We start from the raw sequence: 25,997 nt of genomic DNA on the forward strand, positions 1-25,997 counted from the left end.
TTTCAAATTCATGTACATGTATTACGTACAAAATTGTTGTAAAATTTATTTAGGTAAAAAGGCGATGAAAAGAGTAATATCATTATACCTTCAAATCACTTTACATCAGAATGGATATAGTTTATTTGAAGCATGTAGCCCCATCTTTTTTTGTAGTAATTTTGTCAAGGCTTTGTAAAATTAAGAAAATAAAATAAGTTTTTTGGTGTCATTATTCACAGTAAAAAGAATCAAGTTAATTAGCATCTGATCTATCAAACATTGAAATTCATTAACACTGCACAAATTGAACATGCTTATTCAAGGGCTTGGGCTTGAACTTGAGGGCAGTTTGTCATACGTATCCCTTACTGCGTAAAGCGTAAAAGAATGCGTTTCACTATTTACATGCATACGTGTACCGAAGGCTTTGCTGAGTGTTACAATACCCCTTTCCTCAAAATAAATATTCTATTAGACTTTCTTGAAAAAAAATATGCAAATCTGGTTCTAATGTTTAAAATATCGTTTCCCCCACCCCCATTCCCTAGTGTTTTTCAAAAATAGCCATAAAGAGGAGAAATAAAATTTAGATGAACGGTATGAGTTAGACGTGATTAGAGTTGTTCCGCTTGAAGTGGAATAAAATTTCAACATATTCCAACAGTCTGGTTATCCTATTTCGTGTGTTGATCGAGGTTTTAATATACCTGTTTGAGCACATATTGGAGAATTTAGTAAAAAGGTGTTAATTTCGTGTTTGTTTCTTTGACCTTAAAAAAATGAGCAAACGTTGGTGTGTGTATTACAGTAGCGAAGTCTCAGAAGACTTGGGTTAAAAATGAGCTATGTAATCATCGTCAATATTTACTTAACAACTAATGTTAATAACAAAAGCATGTACATGTAAAATTACTTGAATTCTATTAAATTATACATGTAATAAAATTCCTCATCATATGTTGATGAAAATCATCACTTAACTCTAATTTTTCCAAAGGTAAGATAAATGGAATAAAATGCATATGGCCACCGACCTAATATACTAGCATCTTCCTTAACCAATGATTTCACAGAACGTAATGTTTACCAAAAATCAATGTAATTGACCTGATGTGTAAATATATTGTAACTTGTTTGTGAGCTAAACATGAATTTATGGCGTTTATGTTCCTAGTTAATGAAAGTGAAAATCCTAGTCCTAAATTACAACTAAATCTCCAAAGAGCGTCGCCACGCACCAAACATTGCCCCGTTCGCCGCCATTCAAATTAGCCTTGATGTAATTTTTCTTGGATATCATCGAAAAAATCAATTCAATGCACCAAGAATATTACTGCATCAACATGCATGTAGTTTTTGGTAGTGATTGTAAAATTTTAAGCATGGCAATTCTATATTTTGACGAATTGTGCGAATTGTGCTCTGCAGCAATAAAATAAAAGTTTAACAGACGTTAGCTTGCAACCATGAACGGTGCAGTATTAAGTAGTGCAATGTTCAGGTATATATAATGTATCACATGCAGTTTTATTCCCAGTGAACTATATTTATTAAATATCAGCAAAATATAAGACCTTTTGAGACATAATTATCATCTTAATAATTCTAAACTACCCCCTCCCCCCCCCCAAAAAAAAATCACACACAAAATAACAACAATTAAGTCAGTATGAAAACTTCCAAATTGCAATTTATTCACACTGTAAAAGTATCACAAACAATTAAATTCTAAAACTCATCATACAAACAAACAAACAAGAAACGGATGCATTTCAGAACGAACAAAAAAATTGCATATAACGAATAAAATCACGTTTCGTCGATAATAAACAACAGTGCCGGAGAAACGAAATCCTCCATCAGGATTCCCGAAACTAGTTCCGGGGAAATGGAAAAGTTTCCTGTAATATAATTTGACAGCGCCTGTCATGTCAAACAAGCATAGGATACATTTCGGATCCTCCAATCCTCATATCCGTCGACCAATTATTGGAAAGATTGGCGTTTTATCAAGCAAATTCTCTCGGCTTGTTAGGGAGTTTGCCTCTCTCCGTAGCAAGAATTATCCTTTTAGCCATTTGTGTATTGGAATGACCAATCCTGACCCCATCCAAATGCCTTCTTCAACACCGATAAATGTTTTTTGTTTCCCTTGTCACTCTATTGATTTATCACATGCTTTCTCCTCTATACTTTCGTTCGATTCGTTGTGCTTGATTGAATTTCCGTTCCAACACTTGAAACCCTGTAAATCTAGAGACGGAATGGAAGGTCTAGGGGAGCGATCACGTGACTGGTCACTCAGGAGAGGAGACATAGAAGAGGCATCCAGGCGCACTTTACCTTTTCGTTTTCCAAACGTCGCTGCCAAGACAAAAATGAAATCAAAATATATCATCATTGATGATCTACATGATGAACTAAATTGACCAACACTTAACGATTCTTAGAAACATTGTTGCTAACTTTTGTAGCATTGTTGAGCATTCAGAAATTCAGAAAACGTTTTAAAATAAGCAATATAAAAATGTAATACCAGAATTATTAATTTTTCAATGAAAATATAATTCTAAGCAAATTCATAAAATGTGTTTCCATGTCTTCAACCAACCAGTCTGACATTCAGGAGCTAAGAATATTTGATGAGGTTATTTCTTTTTATTTGCACAGAAGATTAAATTTTCTTTCGACAGACCAGTTTCGGATTATCACTGAATCTTGCATTATTTCATTTTTGTATGATCAAAGTGAATAATCAACTGTTTGATCTTTTTAGATTTAGATGACAAAAAATATAAGTATTTTGAAAAATGGTCCGACATTAATTGTATATACTGGAATTTTACATGTAATATCTACAAAAAATATTTTATAACTTTCTGTTCATTAAATTTCATCATTCGAACTGTGCACAGTGAAATTAACATAAAGTTCTTTTTCATATTACTGCATATTAATCATGGTCTCTGCAGGGAGAATATTTGTGACCCTGAGAATGAGCCAAAAACCCAGCGGGTCAAAGTGATCCGAGAACAAGTACACGCGAATAACAAAGTGATTATTGATTGAGGTAATTAAATATAAAATTATAGAAGTGAAATTGTGAATAAATGATCTACATAAACACTAGGGAGCAGGGAGCACAGTCTCTCAGGAATCGACGACTTTCTGTTCATTTCTTTCACTCAATTTCAGCTAATTAGCTTACTTACACTGGTATTTTTGTTCCGCTTTTACACACTGATCAATTTTCCATTCATCGAGTCCCTCCGATAAACACAATCGCCGTAGTGCATTGCATTGATACTGTAATTACAAGAGACAGGAGTTATCATGGGGAAATCTCAGTAGATACTGCGAAAGGGACGGGCGCCACCACTGAGAAATTAATAAATTTGAAACTTAAACAAAACTACGGAACGCCGTTGCTGCGTGCTCCAATGATTTTTTTTTTCTACTTTGAGATTAAGCGCAAAGGCTAAAAGTGTTTTTCTTAGAGTTCAAAGAAATGATACAAATATTTATCCAGAAATTAGACAAAGTCTGATTTACTATTTTACAAATGCTTCCACACAATTCCATAAGTTAAAAAAGCAATAAATCAAGTAATTTCAATTTAACTGCTAGACATTTTTTGTTCCCTTAATTTTTATTACTTCCAAATAGGTTATATTGCAACTGATTTAAATCCAAGAATCTCTCGTACCCCAAACCTATAAATTCTTTACTTATTATAGCCAATTAAACCTTAAAAGCTCATTTTCTACTTTGAAACAAAATAATCAAGCTTTAATTTATACCAAATTGAAATAATTCAACAAATTTCTAAAATGTCTAATACATCCAGTGAATTATTGACTTCTTTAACAGGATACGACACAATTCATCTAGAGAACTTGAGAGTCAGTGTATCATTACCTGGAATATTTGTGCTTTCACCTCCATTTCTCTCAAGTTGCTTTGAATTTTCTTTTTCCGTTTATACACAAGTTTTAAACGGAAATGTTCGTGGTCTTTCACGGCCACTACTAAACCTGAGAAATTTTAAAGAAAATTTAAAAAAAATTAATAATTTCAAAAGAAAAAAAAATTAAATGATTACTAGTAATAACTATTAAAAAAACCAAATCACTGTAAGGAAATTTGATTATTCGAATTAGAGCACGTACTGTCTACAACCCGTATAACTCTCCATGGCAACAGAAAAGCCAGGATGAAAACAAAGTCCCTCGTGTTGTAATCTGGGAGCAGCAGGAGTAAGCAAAGGTCCGCCACAAAGGAAGTGATGACAATGAAGGCGTCAAAGACCTGGAATATCAATACACCACAATCACTCCGCCATCCCGTCATCAAACAAGTCTCACATTTCTGGCATTTGACTCTCGGAACAAACAGTCTTAAGGGGATGTAGCCAGGCATTTGGCAACAGAAATATGCTGCTATTAGTCTAATTATGAAACTTTTATGGGTTTGTTGACTATGCCGACTAAACCTTTCTTGATTTATAATACTTTAGTCTATACCCTGAGTTTATAAGAAGATAAATACAGATGACCAACATTATGTATTTTGTATTTTATATACAGTTAGAATCATTTTAACAAGACCTTGGACTTTCGGTAGGATGTAACTATCTATTTCTTGCGTCAAAACAAGTTTAAAATGACGCTAGTTTCAAGTGAAATATACACATATTGCCTGGTCTTAGCTAAAAACCAGACAAATTTGTTGATTTCCAAGAGCAATGGCCGAGTGGCGAGCAATGAAATAGACAGGCCTCCGTCACTTTGCCGTTTGACACAACTACCCAAAGTCCAAGTTCTTGTATTCTATTATATCATATCATATATCATATCATATATCATATCATATTAATTCTATTGGTGGGACGTCTATAAATTCTCAGAAGCTTGCAGATTTGACAGCTTGTGTAAATAATTCACGTATATTGGAAATATTTTTTTACATAATCTGATTCAATCTCATTGTCCGCGACCTACTCGCAGTACAAGATAATTCTAATGTAAAATCAATCCTTCAAAGGCAGGAAATAATGCGATTACTCTAGGAAAAACTCACACGGTTTTCTCGGTTTACGAACAGTCGCTTCTAGTTAATTGATTAGTTTATGTCTGAATAAGAAATCTTTTCGAACACTATTTGATGAATGTATACATCATTTAGGACTTAATTACACATCTTTGCGAACAATGTTGCTTTGTTTCGTTTTATTTTGAACTTATTCGGATTTTGGAACGTACGAGTATATTGATTTTGCATATAAAATAGTGTGTAGATCTAGATTAGATTTTAAAGGAAAACTTTATTGAATGAAATAAAGAGACTATATAGCATTTTCTGAACACTGAATGGAAACCTGTGAAATCGTTAACATACCTCAAGCTTTCTGTGGAAAAACTGTCTTCCTGCACAAACAGCCTTCAACAGAGTCTGCAAAAATAAACACAATTTCATAGATAATTTAATCTCAAATACTTGTAAAAGTAACATATTCTCCATTGTTGTGCATGAATAAATAAGTTCAGTTCAAAGCGACAAATTACCACTCTTTCAGATGGCCCGGCTATAACGGGGTTATCAGTAGCTGCAAGTCTGTAGCTCCCGGTCTGAAAAAATTCGGATGGACGACCTAGGAGCTACAGTGCCTACCATAGTTAAAAACTGCAATTTACGGCGCACAAAAAACTGCGCTAGTTTTGGACTGATTAACCTTATTTTCACACAAATTCTGGCAAAACAATTAGTACCATCAAATTCTTCAGACAATTTACTACTGATATTTCTACTTTACTTGCCTCAGACTTTCTTTGAAACATGCTAACCGACCTCGGAAAATAAAGTATATTAATTCACGTCGAGATCGAGAGTCGCCATTTTTACATGTAAACAAACTGCACCACTTCACTTCACAGGGCTGGTGATCGTGTTAAGAAGAATATCAGAGGCAAGTGAAGTGACGATATCTGTAGTAAATTGTCCGAGGAATTTTTTGGAATCAAATATTTGTACAGAATATGTTCGGAAATGAGATTAATCAGTCCAAAACTAGCGCAATTTTTTGTGCGCCGTAAATTGCAGTTTTTTACTATGGGAGGCACTGTAGCTCCCAGGTCGTCCATCCGAATTTTTTCAGACCGGGAGCTACAGACCTGCAGCTAGGTTATCAGAATAGCGGAAAACCATTATGTGCAAGATAAGAAACATTCTCAATCGGAAAATTGTTATATGAAGCTTGATTTTTACAATAAAATTAGCTAAAAAAATAACTTCAATGATCTTTGTCTTGAACGTTTTGAGAGGACGTTTTTTGTTCAGGAAACCAAAATTAACTTATACAACCATATGCATACTTGTGCTTAACTGTTTTCATGTGAAATCATTCATGTATAGCTGACATATGGCGAGTTTGATTAATAATTAAGTTTATAACATATAATTAATAACATATGGCCCTCCTTTCACAATGGTAAATAAAAATGGATTTTTCTATCAAAAATCAACATTGTAACAGAATTTTCAAGATTGGTGTTTTTTCCTCTGGAAAATAAAGAGAATTAACGAAATCTGAAATTTCGCTTTCTCTCTCTGTTTATATGATTTCCTCTAAAAGCCCACTATACCTCTAGCAATATAATTCCTAGAAGTGAAATACTTCCAAGGTGTAGCGCATGCGCGATCTTTTCCTCGATGCTATACTCTTTTTCAGGAATGCCAATATGGCTGGAGTTTATGTAGCTTTTGTTGTGTACTTCCGCGCTTCTCGGGTTCCTGGACGACACTAAATCTTGAATTGTCGCCTCGTCGTTGAGCTGATAATGTTCTTTCAACTCGCTCTCCGATTGCAAACTCCATCTTATATCCGCTGTTAATATCATATCAAAAACTTGTTCATATTCTTTATTGCTCAGAACTGTGGGATTCTGCTGCCTCATTCTTAGGAGAAACATCATGGTGTGATTTGTGAATTTTTCGTTGTCTTCTAATGTCACTGTAAAAATCCAATAAAAAGCAATATTAGACAGACTGTGAACACAGTTACAACATACAAACACTATGTATCGAATACATTGTACAAAAGATATGCACCACAATTCAAGACATGGTTGAAAGCTGTATCTTACAAATATGCAAGTGTATTTAGCTGGAGACATTCAAATTAAGGCAGTGAGAATCAGAGAACGAACGAATGAGCCGAGTTGAAGGCAGATGTAGCAGATATAGATATGCTTTGATTGCAACCAATTTAACACCAAAGCCGATGAGTTAGAGCAATGAATTCCCATTTTTACGCTGCTTGAACAGAGAGCATGTGAGTCATCCGACCTTAATTTTAGATGTAGCATTGATCACCAAACTGACTCACTGCTGAGACTGATTGAAATCAAGGTGAATTGTAAATCAATAAGAATACTGAAAACATAAAATCATAAAAATGTAGTGATAAAAAGGTTTCTTAAATTTAACTCGAATAAATGTGTGTGTATGTGTATGTCTGTAATATGGAGAGAGAGAGAGAGAGAGAGAGAGAGAGAGAGAGAGAGAGAGAGAGAGAGAGAGAGAGAGAGAGAGAGAGAGAGAGAGAGAGAGAATCATAAATTATATTTATTGTTTAAATGATTTTAAATATATTTTTAAAGACTTCCTTTATATCAAATAGAAATTAATAACGAAATATTTGAAAGATGTGTCCAATAAATATTTCCAATAGACAGGTGTTTGTCCAGAAATCTCTTTGATCCAATACAACTTGATATAACCGAGACAATAGATTTAGTAATTGTTATCATGTCTCGTAAAAAAAATAAATTATTTACAAAATGCACCATCTGCTTGGTCTAGACAGTCACGTGTCATTATGAAAAAATTAGCGACTCTCCCTGGAAAAAAATATCATATCCCCAACCATTAGGATATCCTTGGATTTTATACAGAAGGTATCAAAATATTTACATTTCAGATATTTTATGATTAAGTACTAAAGTTCTTCCAATCCATGACCATATATTGATGCTTCTTGATTTTTCTATTACGTTACCAAACTTCGCAAATGCTTGTTTCCATCAACTACTGTTTCCCATGATCTGTATTACGTTTTCAACGTTTCTGAATGTCAGTAAAAATAAAAATCTTTGTATTATATCGACTAAAAGACTGAAATATTCTCGAAACGATAGTTAACAACAATTTCCAAATCAATCGATCAGCTGAATTTCTACGTTCATGGTATTTGTTACATTTTTTACAACCAATGATAGACATGTACAATAGTTTGTCAAGTTCTGACATTTCTGCATTGATTCTATTGTACAGTAGGCTTTCAGTTTCATAAAATGTTCAATATATCGATAGAGAGTTAAGATTTTCGCCGCATTTGTTACGCTTATTTCACATTTGTTATTTCTGCAAATGAAAAGTGCTCTTTTTATGAAGTCGTATATATATAATGGTGTTACAAACCTCTGAACTTTGACTCTCAATATAAATGGCACCTTTCTATCGGCAATGCGATATCTTGATAGATGGCACTGATTCATCATTCCATGGGAAATGTTTTATTGTAAAGTATTCTCTCGCTTTATTCCATCATAAAAATAAATGCCAAATTAGTTCCAAAACATTAAACTTTATTGCAGCATCGCTAAGTGCTCGGTGTAGAAATTAAATCACTTCAGATAACGTACAGATTTAAGATTGATTCTGAACGGGTTAAGGTGCTTGGATATGGTTGTTCCGATTATTTGCACGTCCACTTATATTGGAAATCTTTCACCCGGTCCCAAACAAAACAAAACATCTTTTCTCCAAACAAACCCCCAACCCCCCCCCCCCCAAATATCAAACAGAACAACGAACAATATACTAATACAAGTAGACCAATCTTCAAATACGTGCACTAGTGTCGCTCTGTCGACACCATCCGAATAAAAAAAAACCTAGGAAGCTTCATGAAAAACTCGCGATCTAATTCTATCACTTAAATAAAATTCTCCCCAGGACTAAATGCGACTTCATTTAATAAACCGTAGATATATGTAACTAAATGAGGTACTGGATTGTGTAATGAATTAATTATATTAATTAAATGTGTTTATTGCAATAGAAAACATCTGAAGGAATAAAACATATCATATGCTGGCAAGCTTTGGCGTGTATTGATAAGTATAGATATGGTAAAATGTATGATTAAAGACCTTCAATATAGGCATCTAGAGATATAAATAATTTAGATACAATTGATTTGTATGCAAAATGTGCACGTGTGCTGATTGAAGTAGCTTTAGATCCTGTCTGATTACATACATAATATATACGTCTAATTGTTTCATGAGGCGATTTAGCTGTGCTGAAATTATGATCCTTTTTGATACCATTACAGAATGACAACGGACGACCAGACATGAGCCATAGATAGTTGATAATATCAACAAGGACTCCATGCAATTCAAACATCGTAATAGCTAGGGAAAAAGGCAGATGCCACCTTAAACGCATTGCGATATAGACCAAGGGAAAGTAAACGATACAGACACAAATATCTCCAAAGAACCCATACAATATAGACCAGAAATAATATTGACCATTGAGACGCAAATATTACCAAGGAACCCATGTAATGTAGATCAGAGAAAGAGGCAAACATCACCAAAGACACGAGAAACACAAACCTTCAACCATCGATAGAAGCTTATACCATCGTCAGAGGAAACATTGGAAAAGACTCTATGTGATGTAAACGAATCATTGTTAAACGTTACCTTTGATTTCAAGTAATCTAACGTTGTTTTTGTTCTTTGGGAAAAGGTGTCAATTCTTCATGTTTGTTTATCTCTGACTTGGTTTCTCTTGATTTACATGTGGTATATTAAGTTTTATTTGTGTATTCTTTCGACGTTTTTTTCGGGGTGGGGGTATTGTATTGGTGTCAGTACTACATGTACACGTGAGTTTACCTTTGACTTTATAGAGATCCAGGGTGAGCTCTCCTAACACCAGGGCACAGTCCACGATACACAGGATGACCACTGTCAACAACACGGCCTTACTCTTAAAGAAGGAGTAGCCCTTTCTTCTCCACCTACAAACAGAAACGCAAAATCATTCTTTGTACATGTAGTTCAATTACTAATAGAGTGTATTTTTATTCTCTTTAATATTTATATATAAGATCTACTGTAAAATTGATAATTTTCATGGTAATGAATAATTATGGTACACTTTTAGCTCACCTGAACCGAAGGTTCAAGTGAGCTTTTCTGATCACCTGTTGTCCATCGTCCGTCCGTCCGTAAACTTTTTACATTTTTGACTTCTTCTCTAGAACCACTGAGTCAAATTTAACCAAACTTGGTACAAAGCATCCTTATGGGAAGGGGATTTCAAATTGTTAAAATGAAGGGCACAACCCTTTTTAAAAGGAAGATAATTGCGAAACTGCGAAAATTAGGTGGGTGTCTTAAAAAATCTTCTTCTTAAGAACCACTGCACCAGATATGCCAATATTTACACCAAAGCTTGTATATATAGTGAAGATTCTAAATTGTAAAAATCGCGATCCCCGGGTCAATACTGGGGTCCCAAGAAGGGTTCAAAGTTGATTAAAAAGGACAAATTTAACATAGAAATATATGGGGAAAATGTTTTTAAAAATGTATTCTCAAGGACTAAAGTGCTAAAATTAGTGAGATTACTAAACAAGTACCCTAAGACAGTGTAGATTCTAAATTGTGAAAACCGTGATCCCCGGACTAATACTACGTACGGTTCCAAAATATGTTCAAAGTTTAACATAGACTTATATAATGAGAAAATGTTTTAAACTCTTCTTTTTAAGAATTACAATGCTACAGTTTGTGAGATTACAGTGCAATCATTCTAAGATAGTGCAGATTCTAAATTGTTTAAATCATTTTTTATTAAAAGAAGTATTAAAAAAAAAAGAAATTTCCATTATAAGTTTATCATAGTTAAATTATCTGGAAATACATGTGTATGTTTATCGACTAGTTTTTCTTTGGGTTTTTTTGGAATTTCGATCCCGACATCAATTACTCACATATCGGGATCCAAGTGATCGGGATCAACGATCATAAATTCAAACAACTTCAAAAAGGTGTGGATCTTAGTTTTTACGAAGTTTTGATTCACAAACACACAGTTAGGAAAGGTAAAGGAACAAAAAATAAAAAATGGTTTTGGAAAAAAGTAGGAATCATTGATAGACTTTATCAACTATATATAGACTTTCCATGTTTTTTGAGTTTAGTCTTTAAGACAGATGATCAATGAGAATGCAAAATCTAACATGCTTAATGTCCTCATCCCACCTGCAATATTTCTATTTGATGAATCGATAAAGAAGCTTTTAATGATTGAAATACAAAACAGATGCCAATATCATCTTTTAATTATTTAACGAATATTTTTCAATTTTTTCAGTGAAATTGGATTTCCATTTACTGCAAATGGGAATTTTAGAGCTTGAAATTCAGGCTCATTTGATGTGTAAAATAACTATGAATAAAAACATGACAAAGATAAAATTGTTTCTTCTTTTTATGTATTGTTTAATATATGGCAAAATCTTGAAATATATGAGTTTTACGATATTTATTCAGAGTTCACTTCATAATAAACCCTTTCGAAATAAAATGATACAAGGACTATTGTTTAGGTGAGCGATTTGTGGCCCACGGGCCTCTTGTTTAGATATTGTTTTTATAATCTATATAACCCTTCATTAAGTTAAACGGTAAATATAACATTGAATAAACAATGTTATTTAAAAATTCGTAATGAATTCGCATGTCCTAATTTAGATATTTCAACATAAAGAAAAAGAAGCATTTCAGAGCTTATAAAAATTTAAATTGATGATTGTTTAATCTAGATTAAAAGCGTGTTTAGAACGTTTCTTTAAATCGATTTGATTTATTTAATATGAAATTGGACGATTTTGTAAAGGTGTTCCCTCGCTACGAAATAGCATTGCTAGGTAGCAAATTGCAGAGGAAAGCCGAAATGTGACATACAAGTTAATCAAAGAAACAAATCAATATATATTCATAATTCTTAGAGTGAATTACTATGCATGTACTATTATTGTACATGTATTTTTTAAATGCATTGTACCAGAGTGCTTTCTGATGATCAATATTATATTAAACTACTTGAAAAGGCGTTCCGAACGGTTCGGAAATACTTGTAAAATTTCTACTCTCTGTTTTGTACGAAAGACGAATAGGACCACATATAAAAATATTTTTATCTCGTAATTACGAGAAAAGATCTCGTTATTACGAATTGATTATCTCGTAATAAAGAGAAAAGATCTCGTAATAACGGTAAAAGATCTAGTAATAACGAGAAAAGATCTCGTTATTATGAGTTAATTTTCTCGTAATTACGAGAAAAGATCTTGTTATTACGAGAAAAGATCTCGTTATTACGAGATAATTATCTCGTAATTACGAGAAAAGATTTCGTTTAACGAGTTAATTATCTCGTTATTACAAGAAAAGATTTATATAAAATAGTACTTCTGAAAAGACCTTCGAGTCAAATGGTTCACCCTTTCATTCTATTTTTTTCTTTCCAGAAACGTAAATTCAATTTTGATTAATTTCTAAATAACAACGGTCATTATTCATTAATTCATACATAAAATGATCGGATTTGACATGTTTTCTTATATGAATAAGTGGAAAGAACTTCCTGTAACTTATTTTGACCGGTGTAAAATATCGATTTTAGGAGATTTGAATATGCAAAGTGTGGAATTATGGCGATTATGTTTTTCTTTAAGCATTAAATATTAAAGAGCTAAATATATACATGTATCTACACGTAATTACTTTTGGCAATTATGGTATTCATCTCAAAAACTGTCAAATAATCATCACCCCATTAAAATTCACGAGCAGCATGGCGATGAGTGATGACGCAATGTCTTTATTTGCCCATGCGATTTTTTTATTCCTCAAGTTAAAAAAGAAAAACAGTTGACACCTATTGATTGAATGTTGCATCATGCTGTCGTTTCAATAGTTCAATAGTGGGTGTTTTTACTGCTTGTCTGTACAATTAAATTACAATGTAGTAGTGCATTATTTCATCCGAAAAAAATAAATTTTGATTCAAAGTATCAATCTAAAAGTAACTGGAATTGAATAGTCAACCGTCTATAAGTAGAGAAGTGAACTCAAGAGTTATAGATACGCATACATGCACATACAATGTTCATTCATTTTGAGTTAATACTTTTTTACTTAGCTTTATATCAGATATCTTTCACCACAATTAAATGACTTTAATTTTCATATCGTGTTTACAAAACATTGATTTCGAAATATTTGCTTTTCTTTTGATTACCCAGGAAGGACATCAACGGGCAACTTCATGACAAATTTATTACAGTTCTACGTGAATGTCACATCTGATCCGATCGTAAGGGTCTTTCACTCACTGCATACTAGCGATTGCATCATTTTAGTGAGCACGACTAAAATATGTCCAGAATGTTGCACAATTTAAGTAATCATCTCGACAAGACATAGTGATGGATCAATATACATTGCCATTATGGGGGTACAAATGTAGCCCGCTGAAGCCTCATAGAATCGGGAGATTTCAGAATCTGCAAAAAATGTGCCATAATCTGCGAAAGAGATATTAGATTAACGGACAACTTCAGTCATTTACTGTGTTAAATTGTTTACATTGCAGACGTTGTCACGAGACGAGACGAAGGATCAATAGAAATTATTTCCCCCTTCTCTTGAAACGAAGACAAAAGAACATAGCTGGAATACATGCAGACGGACAAAAACGAAACTCATCACTCTTTTCACCTACATTAGAGCCGAAAAGTTGAACACGAATTCATGGTGATTACTTTTCCGCACAAAGGCTATAATCCATCACCGTCTAACTTTCTTTAGAAAGTTTTCACGCTTTTAGCTTATTAAGTTTCTGATTGAATAAATTGACAAAGTTTCCCTACCGGCCTAAATAACAGAACCGATGTCTAAATACCAATGACATTTGCAAGAAACCCATTGCAGTCCTCACCTTACAAGATCCTCTTTTGGGAGGTAGGTTTCCTGTAATATCTCCTCCTCGAGTTCGTTTTCTATCTTTTCCACATATCCATGAGTCTTAGCCAATACCAATGTCTCTGCTACCAAAGTCTGAAACATACACACAAAGGAGATGTTGGAAGTTTTTTTAAAACTGCAATGGGGAAAATAAGGAAACTATTGGCGAAATCTCAATGCATGCCACTTTATTGTTATATCTGTACTGTATATTATATAAAAAGGAAAATAACTAGTATATGAACACAACACTTACTTTGTATTTGTGTTCAGATCAACAAATGAAAATTTGTATTATAAACTAATTTTACCGTTTGTTTCTGTATAGCATTTTAGCTATTCTGTTTTGGTTACGTTTAGACTTCATAAACACTATTAAAAATACATTTATGTAGTAACAGTTTCAGCGTTTTGTGATATTTTGTTTGTTCTAACGCAGATCTGTAAACTTTTGAGATCGTACCCGGGAGATTAATTCCAACAGCATTTGAGACAAGGAAAAGGTTAAGAACATAAAAATCTTACAGTTTATGTAGAATTGCGATTCATGTTTGGACCCTCAGGCCTTTTTAAAACCATAATTATGAATCCCTCCTACATAATATACATTTTATTAGAGTAAGAAACTTTCAGTCGAACCTCTTGTCATTTGAATTGCTATTACAGTATGTGGGATCTATTCAATTACATTTATGAAATCGATGAATTTGAAGAAGCTGAAAAGACTATGGATTTTTATGAACTATTGTGAATACAATTACATGTACAACAAGTAAAATGAAGCCGATTCATATAAGTTCAACTTGAATCATGTTCAAGCAAATTGTTCGAGGATTAAAAGATAATAATCATCTGATAGGCTTCCTTGGACAGGGACTTGCTATTGCTCTGCACAATAGCAAATAAGCTAAAATTCTTCAGGAATCATCTCCACAAAAGAGATATAAACAGAAAAGAAATATGGTCTATGTTATAAAAAAAATTGGCATGACAATCTGGAAATGGACACACACAAACAGACAACGGGACTGAAGCATTTTTGCTTTAGAAATCTGGATCTGTGTGCAGTAGATGCCTACGATGCCAACAATTTAAACAACAGAATAGCATTATTACGTGTATTCGACAGTCTATTGAAAAGCCCAAATGTGCAATTCGTTTGGCGTAATTGACAGTTCTTGCTATGACACGTATAATGTTATTTGTCTGCATTGCGTTAACAGTTCCCTAGATGTGGGCAAGAATATCAACTCGAAAAAACAATGCCGTCCCTCCCTTTTGATGCGAATCATTTTTTTGTAATAAAAGAAATGAATTATATAATTTGACAAATACAACTTCATTGAAAAATAAGTCTTGCAATATTTTTGGGATAACTAATTTACTTGTTGGCCGTCTAGGTGCGAAAACTGACATTTTCTGTTTCTTGATCATAAAGATTGACATTTCGCCTCTCTATGAATCAATACAATAAGCTAGAACCGGTGATGGATAAAAGAAATCATCGACCTTTGGACAAGGAGTCATAACTGATAATGCGACTTAATCTTATAATCCTTCGGTATGACAGAGAACAAATATTATTACCGTTTTCCTTATCAAATAAAACATCGCCCTCATTACGTATCCTAGCTGGACCGGATCTAATCTCCGGAGACCCGGAAACGCTCGTTACCAGATACCGGGCGCTGTTATGTAGATTAAAAATACATCTGAATTAAAGAAAGGAAAACAAGCTACATTGTAGCAAAAAAAAACCAACCCAAAAAACAAAGGATTTTTTCTTTCCATTTCAACATGTTACTGAAAATAGCCTCCGAGTGACTTGTCATTGGTGTGACTGATTAAGTGACTGGTTTAGTCCAGTTACCTTAACAATGGTTTACAAAGAAATAAAAAAAACCAAGTTGACCTTGATGACCCCAATATCTTTACTAATTTTGTTTTGAAAGCACAGTCAAGCGATTCTTCTCCCTCAAAAGGCTCGAAATCCTGTAAACAGCTCTATTTTTGTCTAATCACACTTGTGGCAAACAATTTATCTCATTTTAAGTTCGCCAAATTAAAGAAACATATTACCGTTTCAAAATCGCCCATCAAGAATGAGGGCTTATGGGACAAATATAAAAAATAGAGGCAAATAATTTCCTATATATTTGAATCGATGACGACACTTAATATGGCCTTTAATATCCAGAGTTGATTTTCTATATTACACAGAAGATAAAAATTGTGTATACAGAATGTATAACTAATAAATAGGTATCATGTATTTTGGTTACTATGTCTTTTCGATTTTGGATGATAACACTTAATATTATACGTATATCATTAAATGAATAGGCTATGTCAGTGTTGGAAAGAATTTGTTTTAAATTTCAACATCAATTTCCGCAATAATCTTTTTTTTTTAATTCCTTATAATGACCAGCTAGGATATGTACCATTCCTGTCAGGTGTCAGGGGATGCATTATAACATACATAATAATGTATATTAATCGATAAATCACCTGATATTTAATGACTTTAGTCTGATTTTTACATGTATTATTAATTTATAATTTTTGAAAAATAATTTGGTTCGAACTAATCGCAAGGGACACGTGTTTCCACAAACATCAAGAAGTTGTAGACAGTATTAGAAACTGAATTAAATAAGTACAGCGAATGAAAAACAGAATCGATCTAAAAACCTTGGCCTTAGTTTTGCATTTTATTCCATTTTCTAGATAAAATATCAATAGTACTGAAGTACCACACAATGTGCTCTTCTACCCTCACAGCAAATCAAAGTACATGTAATCTATAACAATTCAAGTCCATGAAATAACCATTTTAACCCAATTATAAGTTTTTTTTTTTTTTTTTTTTAACTATAAATCTGTTCATCTATGCTACATGTATATCTACAATGTATATATGTTTCTATACTAAAATATCAGTCTTAGATGTTTGTCTTGAATATGTGTCAATTTACTTTTAACATTTGATTAATCTGCATGACCCGATATATTCATCAGCTCATGTTGTAAATTTTGTATTCACTGCCACCCGGTAAATTCAAAATTTACAACATGACAACACAATGATGACGAAAGATCGGCAAGAGTTATTAATATCAATGGCCGCGACCAATTCAGGCAGGTCATGAAAATAAGATCATTTTTATATTCGCAGAACCGATTTCAAACATCAATTGCTGTAACGAAGAGGTTGATGATTAATTATCAGCATCGAAATGCATTCAAATCTTCCATGTGAACTTAATACCCAATCATTTCAAAAAATGGTTTTATGGTTAGTAAGGGATGAACAGCGGCTTTATTGTTCGTTTCCCCTAGAGAAAAAAAATGACAATAAAGTCTGGGGAAGACAAAGCACATAGCCAGATTTTTGACGAGGACACCCCGTATGGAGCGTAATAGAGCCCGAATGATGAAGATTCTATTTGTCCTTTTATTTTCCGGTTTTTTTTTTAAATTGACCTTATTTTACAGCTTGAACGTGATAATAAACAAGAGGCTCGTGGGCCTTCACGGTCACCTACGGTACAATCAAAGAAATATTAGTATACGGTTGGCAGATCTTAACTTTATTAAGAATATTGTATAATTTGAGAAACACCAAATGAGGTGTCGGGGATGTAATGAAACGAGACATTGCTTTTTTGCATTATCACATTATAAAATTGTTCGTAATGATTTATTCAAAATGTATGGGTTAATTCAGGGGGTCTGAAGAGTATTAAAAAAAACCCAAGGCATTTGACGATTTATGAAAAAGAAGTGATGGAACTTTGGTAGATGACACGATACTTGTAAAACTTTCTCGCTGCTGTTGAGTTTTCTTTACATAATCACAGAAAGAATAAAAGGGAACCATTGTAATGTTTGAATACGTACTTTCTCTGCACAATCAATAGTTAAAGTAACTTTTGTTGATCTTTTAATGTTTTTTTCGTACAAATATTTTATGATAGATCCGAATCTTAATGCTTCAGGCAAAAAAATAAATAAATAAAACCCCACCCCCACCCCCCAAAAAGACAGATAAAGGCTGTGATGGGCGCTGACTTACCCTGATGGCACTGTCCTTTCTTCTGTACTTGGACACTGTGTTGATGCCATGACTGGGGGCCTGGCCGCCATGTAAACCTAGGCTAGGAAACATGTAGAGTGTTTTCGTACATGTAAGCCTTCAAGCTCACAGCCGGGTGGATAGACATTCAGTCACCTTGAAGGACAAAGACTAAGCTTAGAACATAAAAAAGTAAAGAAGCATATAACTGTCACCAAGTCTTATGATAACCAGTAAAATTCTTCACCGAGTACAAGCGTTCAATAAGCAAACTTCAACAGGTCAGACTAGAGTATAAATTGATAGCAAAAACAGAAAAGCAAGAATGTTTATAAAGATATTTTAAATCAGAATTCTGATCATTCATAAGAAATTTTAGCAATTGAAAGCAAATACGCATTCACCATGAAATAAAATGACAATTCTAGAGTTTTCAGATTCGAAAAATATGAAGCTGTTTTCTGCCACTTTTATGTAAAGAATGCAAACCACTTCACGTTTTATGAACCATTATTCAAACGTAAATCCTTATATCTCTGACTCAATCAGTGTGTGACGTACACCTGCCTCTGACGTCACTCGGTAACTGCTAGAAGGTGAATTCCTGATTTCCTGTAATTAACCTTCTAAGTATTCACTAAATAGCTGGCAACTATGTAGGGTTATTCTATGTGGCCTACATGCTATTTTAAGAAAAAAGTGATTGATTTATAAATGCAAGTGATTTTTTTTTTGCTTAACTGTGGGTTTCAAACGTATTTTATGGGTCAGGGCACTTTATGGTTAAAAAAAAGATCAAAAAAGCTAAAATTAAAAAAATCAAACGGTTACTTCCTCCAAGGATTACTTCCCACTTGAAAAACAAAATACTAGGAATGATTCTGCATGCGGTGATTGCATAAAGCATGTATCCTTTTCGTTTAATTGTCTGACTGATGAAGCAAGGTTTTGAAAATGCCTCCAAATGTGATCCTTCAAAGGGCTGGAAAAATACACTTACTCGTTGATCAATGATATGGGGATAAAATTCCTATAGAGAAAATTGGTTTTTTTTATTCTTCATAAAAGGCATGATAATTGACCCTGACCCTTTTGATATATTACGCAACATCGAGTTAATAAAGAAGGTATTATCTTGACGTATATGAAAAAGAATGAATGACGAAATTGGCACATTTCAGTCTATATCACCCCAATCTCGACAATACAAATGAATCTGTAAAATCCAAAGCCATTAACTTGTCTTTAAATTTAATTAAGTCTAATTAATTTAGGTATTAGAATCAATTTATTCATCAGCCTTACAAATTTCTCGATTTTTCAAAAACAAAAGTTTAGAAGTTTGAAAATTTCATTTTTACTTGAACAAGCGCACAGAGAGAGAGAGAGAGAGAGAGAGAGAGAGAGAGAGAGAGAATTTAAAGCTGAACACCGCTCGTAAATAGGCACCGTCACACATGTACCTGGTATATAAACCCTTCGATTTCGTTACACCCGATTGCACATCTGAAACTCGTGGCCGACGTGTAGTGTTCCTTTCGTTGTCTTTGGATTTTTATGCATTTAATTGTTATTTATGTGCATATTATGTCTGTAAATAATGCAATGACCAGTTCATTTGATGTTAGTACTCTCCTGGTTTGAAAAAAGTGCGTAAAACTTGACAATTTCATCGCGACCGAGTAACATGGCGAGGCAAGATGTACGTCCACACAGGTGAGACCTCTACAGTGATATACTTTGAACTGTTAAGAGGTCTATGGCTTATATAGGGGTGTAGGAAGAGCGGTGCTGAAAGAGAAATATGGCGGACAGTGCCTATTTACGAGCGGTGTTCAGCTTTAATGAGAGAGAATTTAATGACTACTGAAAATGAGATGTGCACATCCTTGAATCATCCCCACGGTACTTGGCACAATAAGAGTATCAAAGACGCACCATGGTGATTGTCTAGAATATCATTTTCTCTTAAAATTCCATCGGTGGGCGAACCATGAAAAGGACGCTCAAGAGCCGTGATGTTTGAATAAAAGCCGTCGTGAAAATTGAATAATAACAACAATGGACTGTGTTGAAGAACACCGCTTGTCACTCGGCTTAGGAGAACTATGTATATCATATTCTTTATTGACTCTTCCGCCGCCAGGGGTAGCTCGCAATAAACCTCGTTAATACACTTTTATGATGGAATAATTTTCACGCAAATGAACTGACGTTATTGTGATGTCGATGGGAATCTGCTACGTGATTTGCAATATCAAAAAGCATATGATAGCAATCAGAGCATTTTCTCCATTTCTTCGCCAATTTTATGATGTGTAAAAAGGTGTAAAAATATACATTGTAATTGTCGATTTTATCCTTTAAACATTTGAATTACATTCGATACTCACTATTTCTATACGCAATTCACATTTTTAATCCAATGATAAATGATTTAGTATTTAAAGGAGGGATTCTTTCTCCAAGCTAATTGAAGAAGCTTTCATGTTCAATCGTTTTTTTTTATACATTTAACGTTAACATCTCTTCGTTTCGTCACAATACGTTAGTACAGGTCAAAAAAACCCAACAGATTTTATGATGATTAAAAACTCAAATCAACATGAGACCTAAATACAACCTTAAGCATAGTTATGTTTGGTAATGAAAAAACACAAATCATGGAAAATGCCAAGTTTTCGACTTTTCTTTAATTCTTCTTACGTGGAACAGATCATAATGCAATAAAATGCAATAATTCCTTTAAAAAAACCCCAAAACAACATCGAACATACGTAAGATCGATTGTGAAAAAGTGGGAATATATGTTAGGCTAATGTCTTGATATACCACGGCCGACGTCCTGGTTATTTGATTTTGGGAGACGAGACTCTCCGTATTAGTATTAGTAGATTTTTTAATGATTTCTTGGCATCAGGGCAAGCTATGGATCTTACATCAGTGTATTTATATGCAAATGTTGCACAAGAAACACACCAGATTTAAAACAGCTAGTACTGTATGATTTTTTCTTCTTCTGAAGACAGAGGGAGACAAACGGAAAAAAACACCTCACCACGTAGTTTGATATATAAATGTTGCGTGGATTAGATGTAAAATAATAAATTTTTATCATAAAAATAACTGTCTGTAGGAAAACGGTCAAACTCTATATTTTGTTTTACCAATAAAAAGCAATATTTCTCATTGTTTGGGGTCTGTGTTATTTCCATTGATTTTTGGTAATTGATAAAAAGAATAGTATATCCTCTACTCCGTGTCCCGTAATCAAGACATTCAATTTCCTGATGAATCTTGCATCATCAGACGTAGCGTGCCATGATGACGTGAAGGTTGATTTCTGAGCAAATTGTGTTTACGGGCGGTAACGACCACCGTATTTAGGGTCAGTGTTGTATATTAGAGTCTATAACATATCAAAGAACTTCAAGAATTATTCAGACAAATTATTTTTCTAAAGACACGAATTGCAAATATTGAACGGTGAAGAACACGGCCTTATGTACTAACCAGCACGAAGAGGACTAGGTAAGTAAGTAAGTAAGTAAGTTACTGTAACGGTGAAGAACAGTGCAGCTGCTTGGTATCTTAGGTTTAAGAAAGTTGCCTATTGTACCCACACAAGTCATCTAGCTTTAACCAAAAATGTTTCTAATCAAAGACTGTATTGTAAATTGTGATCGCTGTAACAAATCGTTAGAGTTTTCATGTTTAATCATTTTGTCCGCACTTAATTCAGTGCTTGTCATGATCAAGCAACAAATTGAAGTTAATGGGATAGTTAGCGCAACCTTCGCACATCCTCTGACTTTGATTACAATGCAGAAAAAATTCTTTTTGATAATCACGATGCAGATATAAATAAATGTTGATAGTAGAGATTTATATATCAAACAGAGAAAACCCCCACTGAATTTAGAAAGAAAGTTTCAAAATATTTTTTATTGATGTATGTTGTGGGTATTTTATTTTAACTTTTATGATACCTATAGGAATGTAAGTGTCATTAAAGTTTATTTGCCGGTTTAAAACAAAAGTACAAAATATTTACCTTAACGTGTGACAAATTCCCATGAAATGAAACTAAAAATCCGAATGACGAAACGATGAAATCATCTGTGTACAGTGCACGCACTTTCAGTATTCCGAGCCGTGAGTTCCCGTACGGAATGTGTTTTGACTGTGTGCTATCGACGTTTTTGCTGTTCACGTTCTCGCCCTCCTCGTCGGCTTTACTCCAGTACTATGCTGTGATGGTCCAGGCCGTGTAGTTCCGAGGTTTAGTCACAAAGTCAAATAGCACAGATCATGAATGAAGCGTCTTATGGAAATGATCAGAGATTATATTATTTACGATACGTTTAACGATTGTGTCTGATGACTCTCGCTCTCTCCGCTCCCTTTACTCCAGTACTACGCTACTTGTTCCAAAGTAGTATCGACAAATAAAGTTTGTCTCACAGAGCTGATAAAAAAATAAGACATTTTATGGAAATGATCAGAGATTTTTTTCTTTACGTTGGAAGATCTGTATGCTGACTGTCTTACTCACAGCATCTGGGGATTCATTATATCCATCTTAAATCAAACTGTAAAACTCATAATATGGATCAATCGCTTCCGGAATTTTTCATTTCATACCGATATTTTAACCCATACTTTAGACTGTGGGCTGAAAGATATATTCATTATTAACACACCATCAGCCGATCAACTTGGTAACTGCAGATTAACGTGATAACAACATCACTAATTTGTACAACAGAAAACCCACGGTTATCGTTAATTCTTTGTTCAATGCTTGATGGATTGCTGAAAAACTGTTTTGAGCAATCTTTGCAAGAAAACGTCTAATTATGATATTTGTACCGAGGGTAGGCGGGAGTGAGATTTTTTAACAAAACGAAGTTGGGTACAGCGAAGAAAACTCCATAATCATTCAAACACTGACATCAGATCTGTTATTCAGCTTATTTTGTTTTCTGTTTTTTTTGTACCTCGGCCGTTCAGCAGTGAATGTGTACAGTAAGAAAGTGCACGTGCGCATATGTAATAACTTGCACAGCGCATGTGTGTGTTGATAATGATAAATATGAGATAATAAATACATACAAGTTGCTGGCCTTTAAAAAAGGACTACAATACGTGGACCATTTGCATGTGTTTCAAAACGAAAACGTGAAAGCCTTAAAATTATCAGAGATTCCACAGAATCCAGCCCTCTGCTTTTAACCACTTGTACGTTGTATTGCGTATACATGCATGTATAGCCCTGACTTTTTATCTCAGAATTTAAAGGATTCATACTTCTAAAATAATTATCATTTATCTATGAATGAAGTTTGCATGTATGGTATCAGGCATTCGGTGAATTCTGCTATTTGTACACACATTACGATTCGCTTTACTTTATTAACTACGCAGTGACAACTTTGTGTAAATTAAAAAATTTCATATTTTGATGCATTTTTCTTGAGATTCAAACTTTTATAGTGACATAATTATTCAATCATACTTAAATGATTAAAAAATTTAATCGGGAATTTCTCTAGCCTCGCCTACTATAAATGTAAAGTTAAGTTACATGTGTATTCGGAAAACACCAAAACATTGTAAATTATGCTATTTAATGCATGTTGTAGTTTCGGCATAACATTAACTTATTTCATAATACTGATAGTTCATATCACATGCCAATCATTTCTTTAAAAGGAATACCTTGTCTGTACCGTTTACCGACAACTTTACAATTACAGCGCCTTTGAACTTATATGTGTCATATGGCACGGAATCCCGATCCCGATTCAGATAAACTTGTGCTAGCCTGGTTCCCTGAGCTACCCATTACGCACAGGAACCAGGTTAGCTCATGCGCAGGCTGAATTTTCCCCATAGCATCCGGTTTAACCTCGCTTATATATTTTCTGCGTGGACCTCAGGGTCCACGCAATTAACCAATAAATGTTTAACTTTAAGGAAATGATAATGATGATGATAATGCAATACATATCAACCAATAAATGTAGAACTAACTATAAAATGAAGTTCATTAACCACTACTGTATACAGGGTTATTTTTATCCCGTGTTATTTTCGCCCTTTTTTACTTGCAAACGGTTTCGCCCCGTACATTTTTTACTCAGGTTTGAGTTCTCAAATTCGGATTGTTACAAAGTTCAATGTCATGAGTAAAATTTGTTCTTAACACTAAACGTATTTATGAAATGATTTTTTTTGACAAACCATTCGATATGTTTACTATGTTATGGATTTTGGCTCAAACAAAGTTGGACCTTTAGCAAAACAGAGGAAATTCAGACTAAAATTTTTAGATTTTGTTTTTCAATGAAATATTTTTGGTAGTACTGTAATATTCAAAGTTCAGATTTTATTTGTTTGTTATCATTATTTTGCATATTTTCTGTTAGTTTTATCTCACTTTTTCGTTTAGATATTCGAATGGCACACACTACAAAAATATTGAAAAATGCTTAAAAACGATCAAAGACACCATATCTCAAAATTTTGATCATTGACCTTATATAACGTTTATGCCTGCAGAGTAAGGTCAATATACCTAGTTTAATGCTATAAATGTCTGAGTATTATCATCATTCAGTTTTTTGTAAAATTTAATCAAAAAAGGGTAGGAATTTGAAAAATGATACAGGAAATTCGGACTGGAATATTTATAAAAATTGTGAATTAAAACTTAATGCTTTCTGTCTGTTTAGTGTCACTGCTATTCATAAACTGTATTTCATTTTTAAAAGAGTTAAGCAATTATTATTATTTTCACAATTAAGAAAAACTCAATCATAGTGTAAAATTTTTAGGGACTTTTCTTCAATTTTCAAAAAATATTCAATGGCCATTATCTCAAAAAGTTGGTCATTGACCGGCTTTTTTGAAAGTGAAAAATAGCACTACCACGATAGGTCTTTTACACACAAAAGATGATTTTTCATTATCATCAGTGGAATTTTTTTCATTCTTAGTAAACATATACCTTAATATAAATTCGCCTTAATATAGTTGATTTTAAGAGATACAATTTGAGACATCACACTGGCGTCGGAAGTAAATTGAAAGTGGGGGGGGGGCTAGACTAATCCTCAGAAATATTGAGATAAAAGTAATTCCCTAAATCATGGAAATCCTAATCCGTGGGGGGGGGGGGGGGGGGGGTATACCTATTCTTCCAAAAAAAAAAATTACTTACCCAAATTTCTTTTCCAAAATCATAAAATTCCTAATCCGTGGGGGGGGGGGGGGGAGGGGGGGGGGGGGGGAGTATGCTTCTGAATCCAACTTCTCAATCTTTCAAGGTAAATTTAGGAACAATAATCTTTCCTGCGAGAAAAAGTGGGGGGCTGAACCCTCTATCATGCTATGTTTCTAATGGTTAGGTAAAACTTTGCAAAAAAAGTGGGGGGGCTAAGCCCCCCTAGCCCCCCCCCCCCCCCCCCCCCCCCCCCCCCCCCCCCCCGGTTCCGACGCCTATGCATCAGAACTCGCCCAGTTCATCCGCCGACAACGAGGGCGAAAGGGATGAAAGTAAAACAGGGGCGAATATTTCCCTGTATACAGTATTCAACCCAATCTTGAGGAGAACATAGGGAACTTGAAAAAAAGAGGACCCCCTCCCAATAACGTTCAATGATCTATCAGTTCAGGGAAACTTTTTCCAGTTTCCAGGGTTCTGTTTTGGAGCCAATTATGGTGAATGTCTGATGGCTCAGGAACATGTCCTTTTTATGTTTTTTGATGCATGAATCATGTTCAGTGCTGTAAGGGCGTTGCTGGTTTTTAAGTCGTTG

At 33.9% G+C, this 25,997-nt stretch overlaps 1 protein-coding gene across 2 annotated transcripts; it reads right to left on the bottom strand.

Moving 5' to 3' along the window:
* Window positions 1-1,654: 1,654 nt before the first annotated feature.
* LOC105343467 (uncharacterized) lies at window positions 1,655-22,725 on the bottom strand. Of its 2 annotated transcripts, none has more exons than XM_011450860.4 (10): window positions 22,229-22,725; window positions 18,175-18,330; window positions 14,071-14,189; window positions 9,954-10,078; window positions 6,624-6,991; window positions 5,380-5,433; window positions 4,152-4,290; window positions 3,901-4,016; window positions 3,195-3,288; window positions 1,655-2,346 (listed from the first exon to the last, which is right to left on the bottom strand). In XM_011450860.4, the coding sequence occupies exons 2-10, from the start codon at window positions 18,265-18,267 to the stop codon at window positions 2,138-2,140; spliced, it is 1,317 nt and encodes a 438-aa protein (XP_011449162.3). In that variant the 5' UTR covers window positions 18,268-18,330; window positions 22,229-22,725; the 3' UTR covers window positions 1,655-2,137. The 2 variants fall into 2 exon arrangements, with proteins under 2 accessions (XP_011449162.3, XP_065940561.1); XM_066084489.1 differs by lacking the exon at window positions 22,229-22,725 and adding an exon at window positions 18,579-18,598.
* Window positions 22,726-25,997: the final 3,272 nt, after the last annotated feature.

Source organism: Magallana gigas, chromosome 5 (assembly GCF_963853765.1).
Source record: "Magallana gigas chromosome 5, xbMagGiga1.1, whole genome shotgun sequence".
Lineage (NCBI taxonomy): Eukaryota > Metazoa > Mollusca > Bivalvia > Ostreida > Ostreidae > Magallana > Magallana gigas.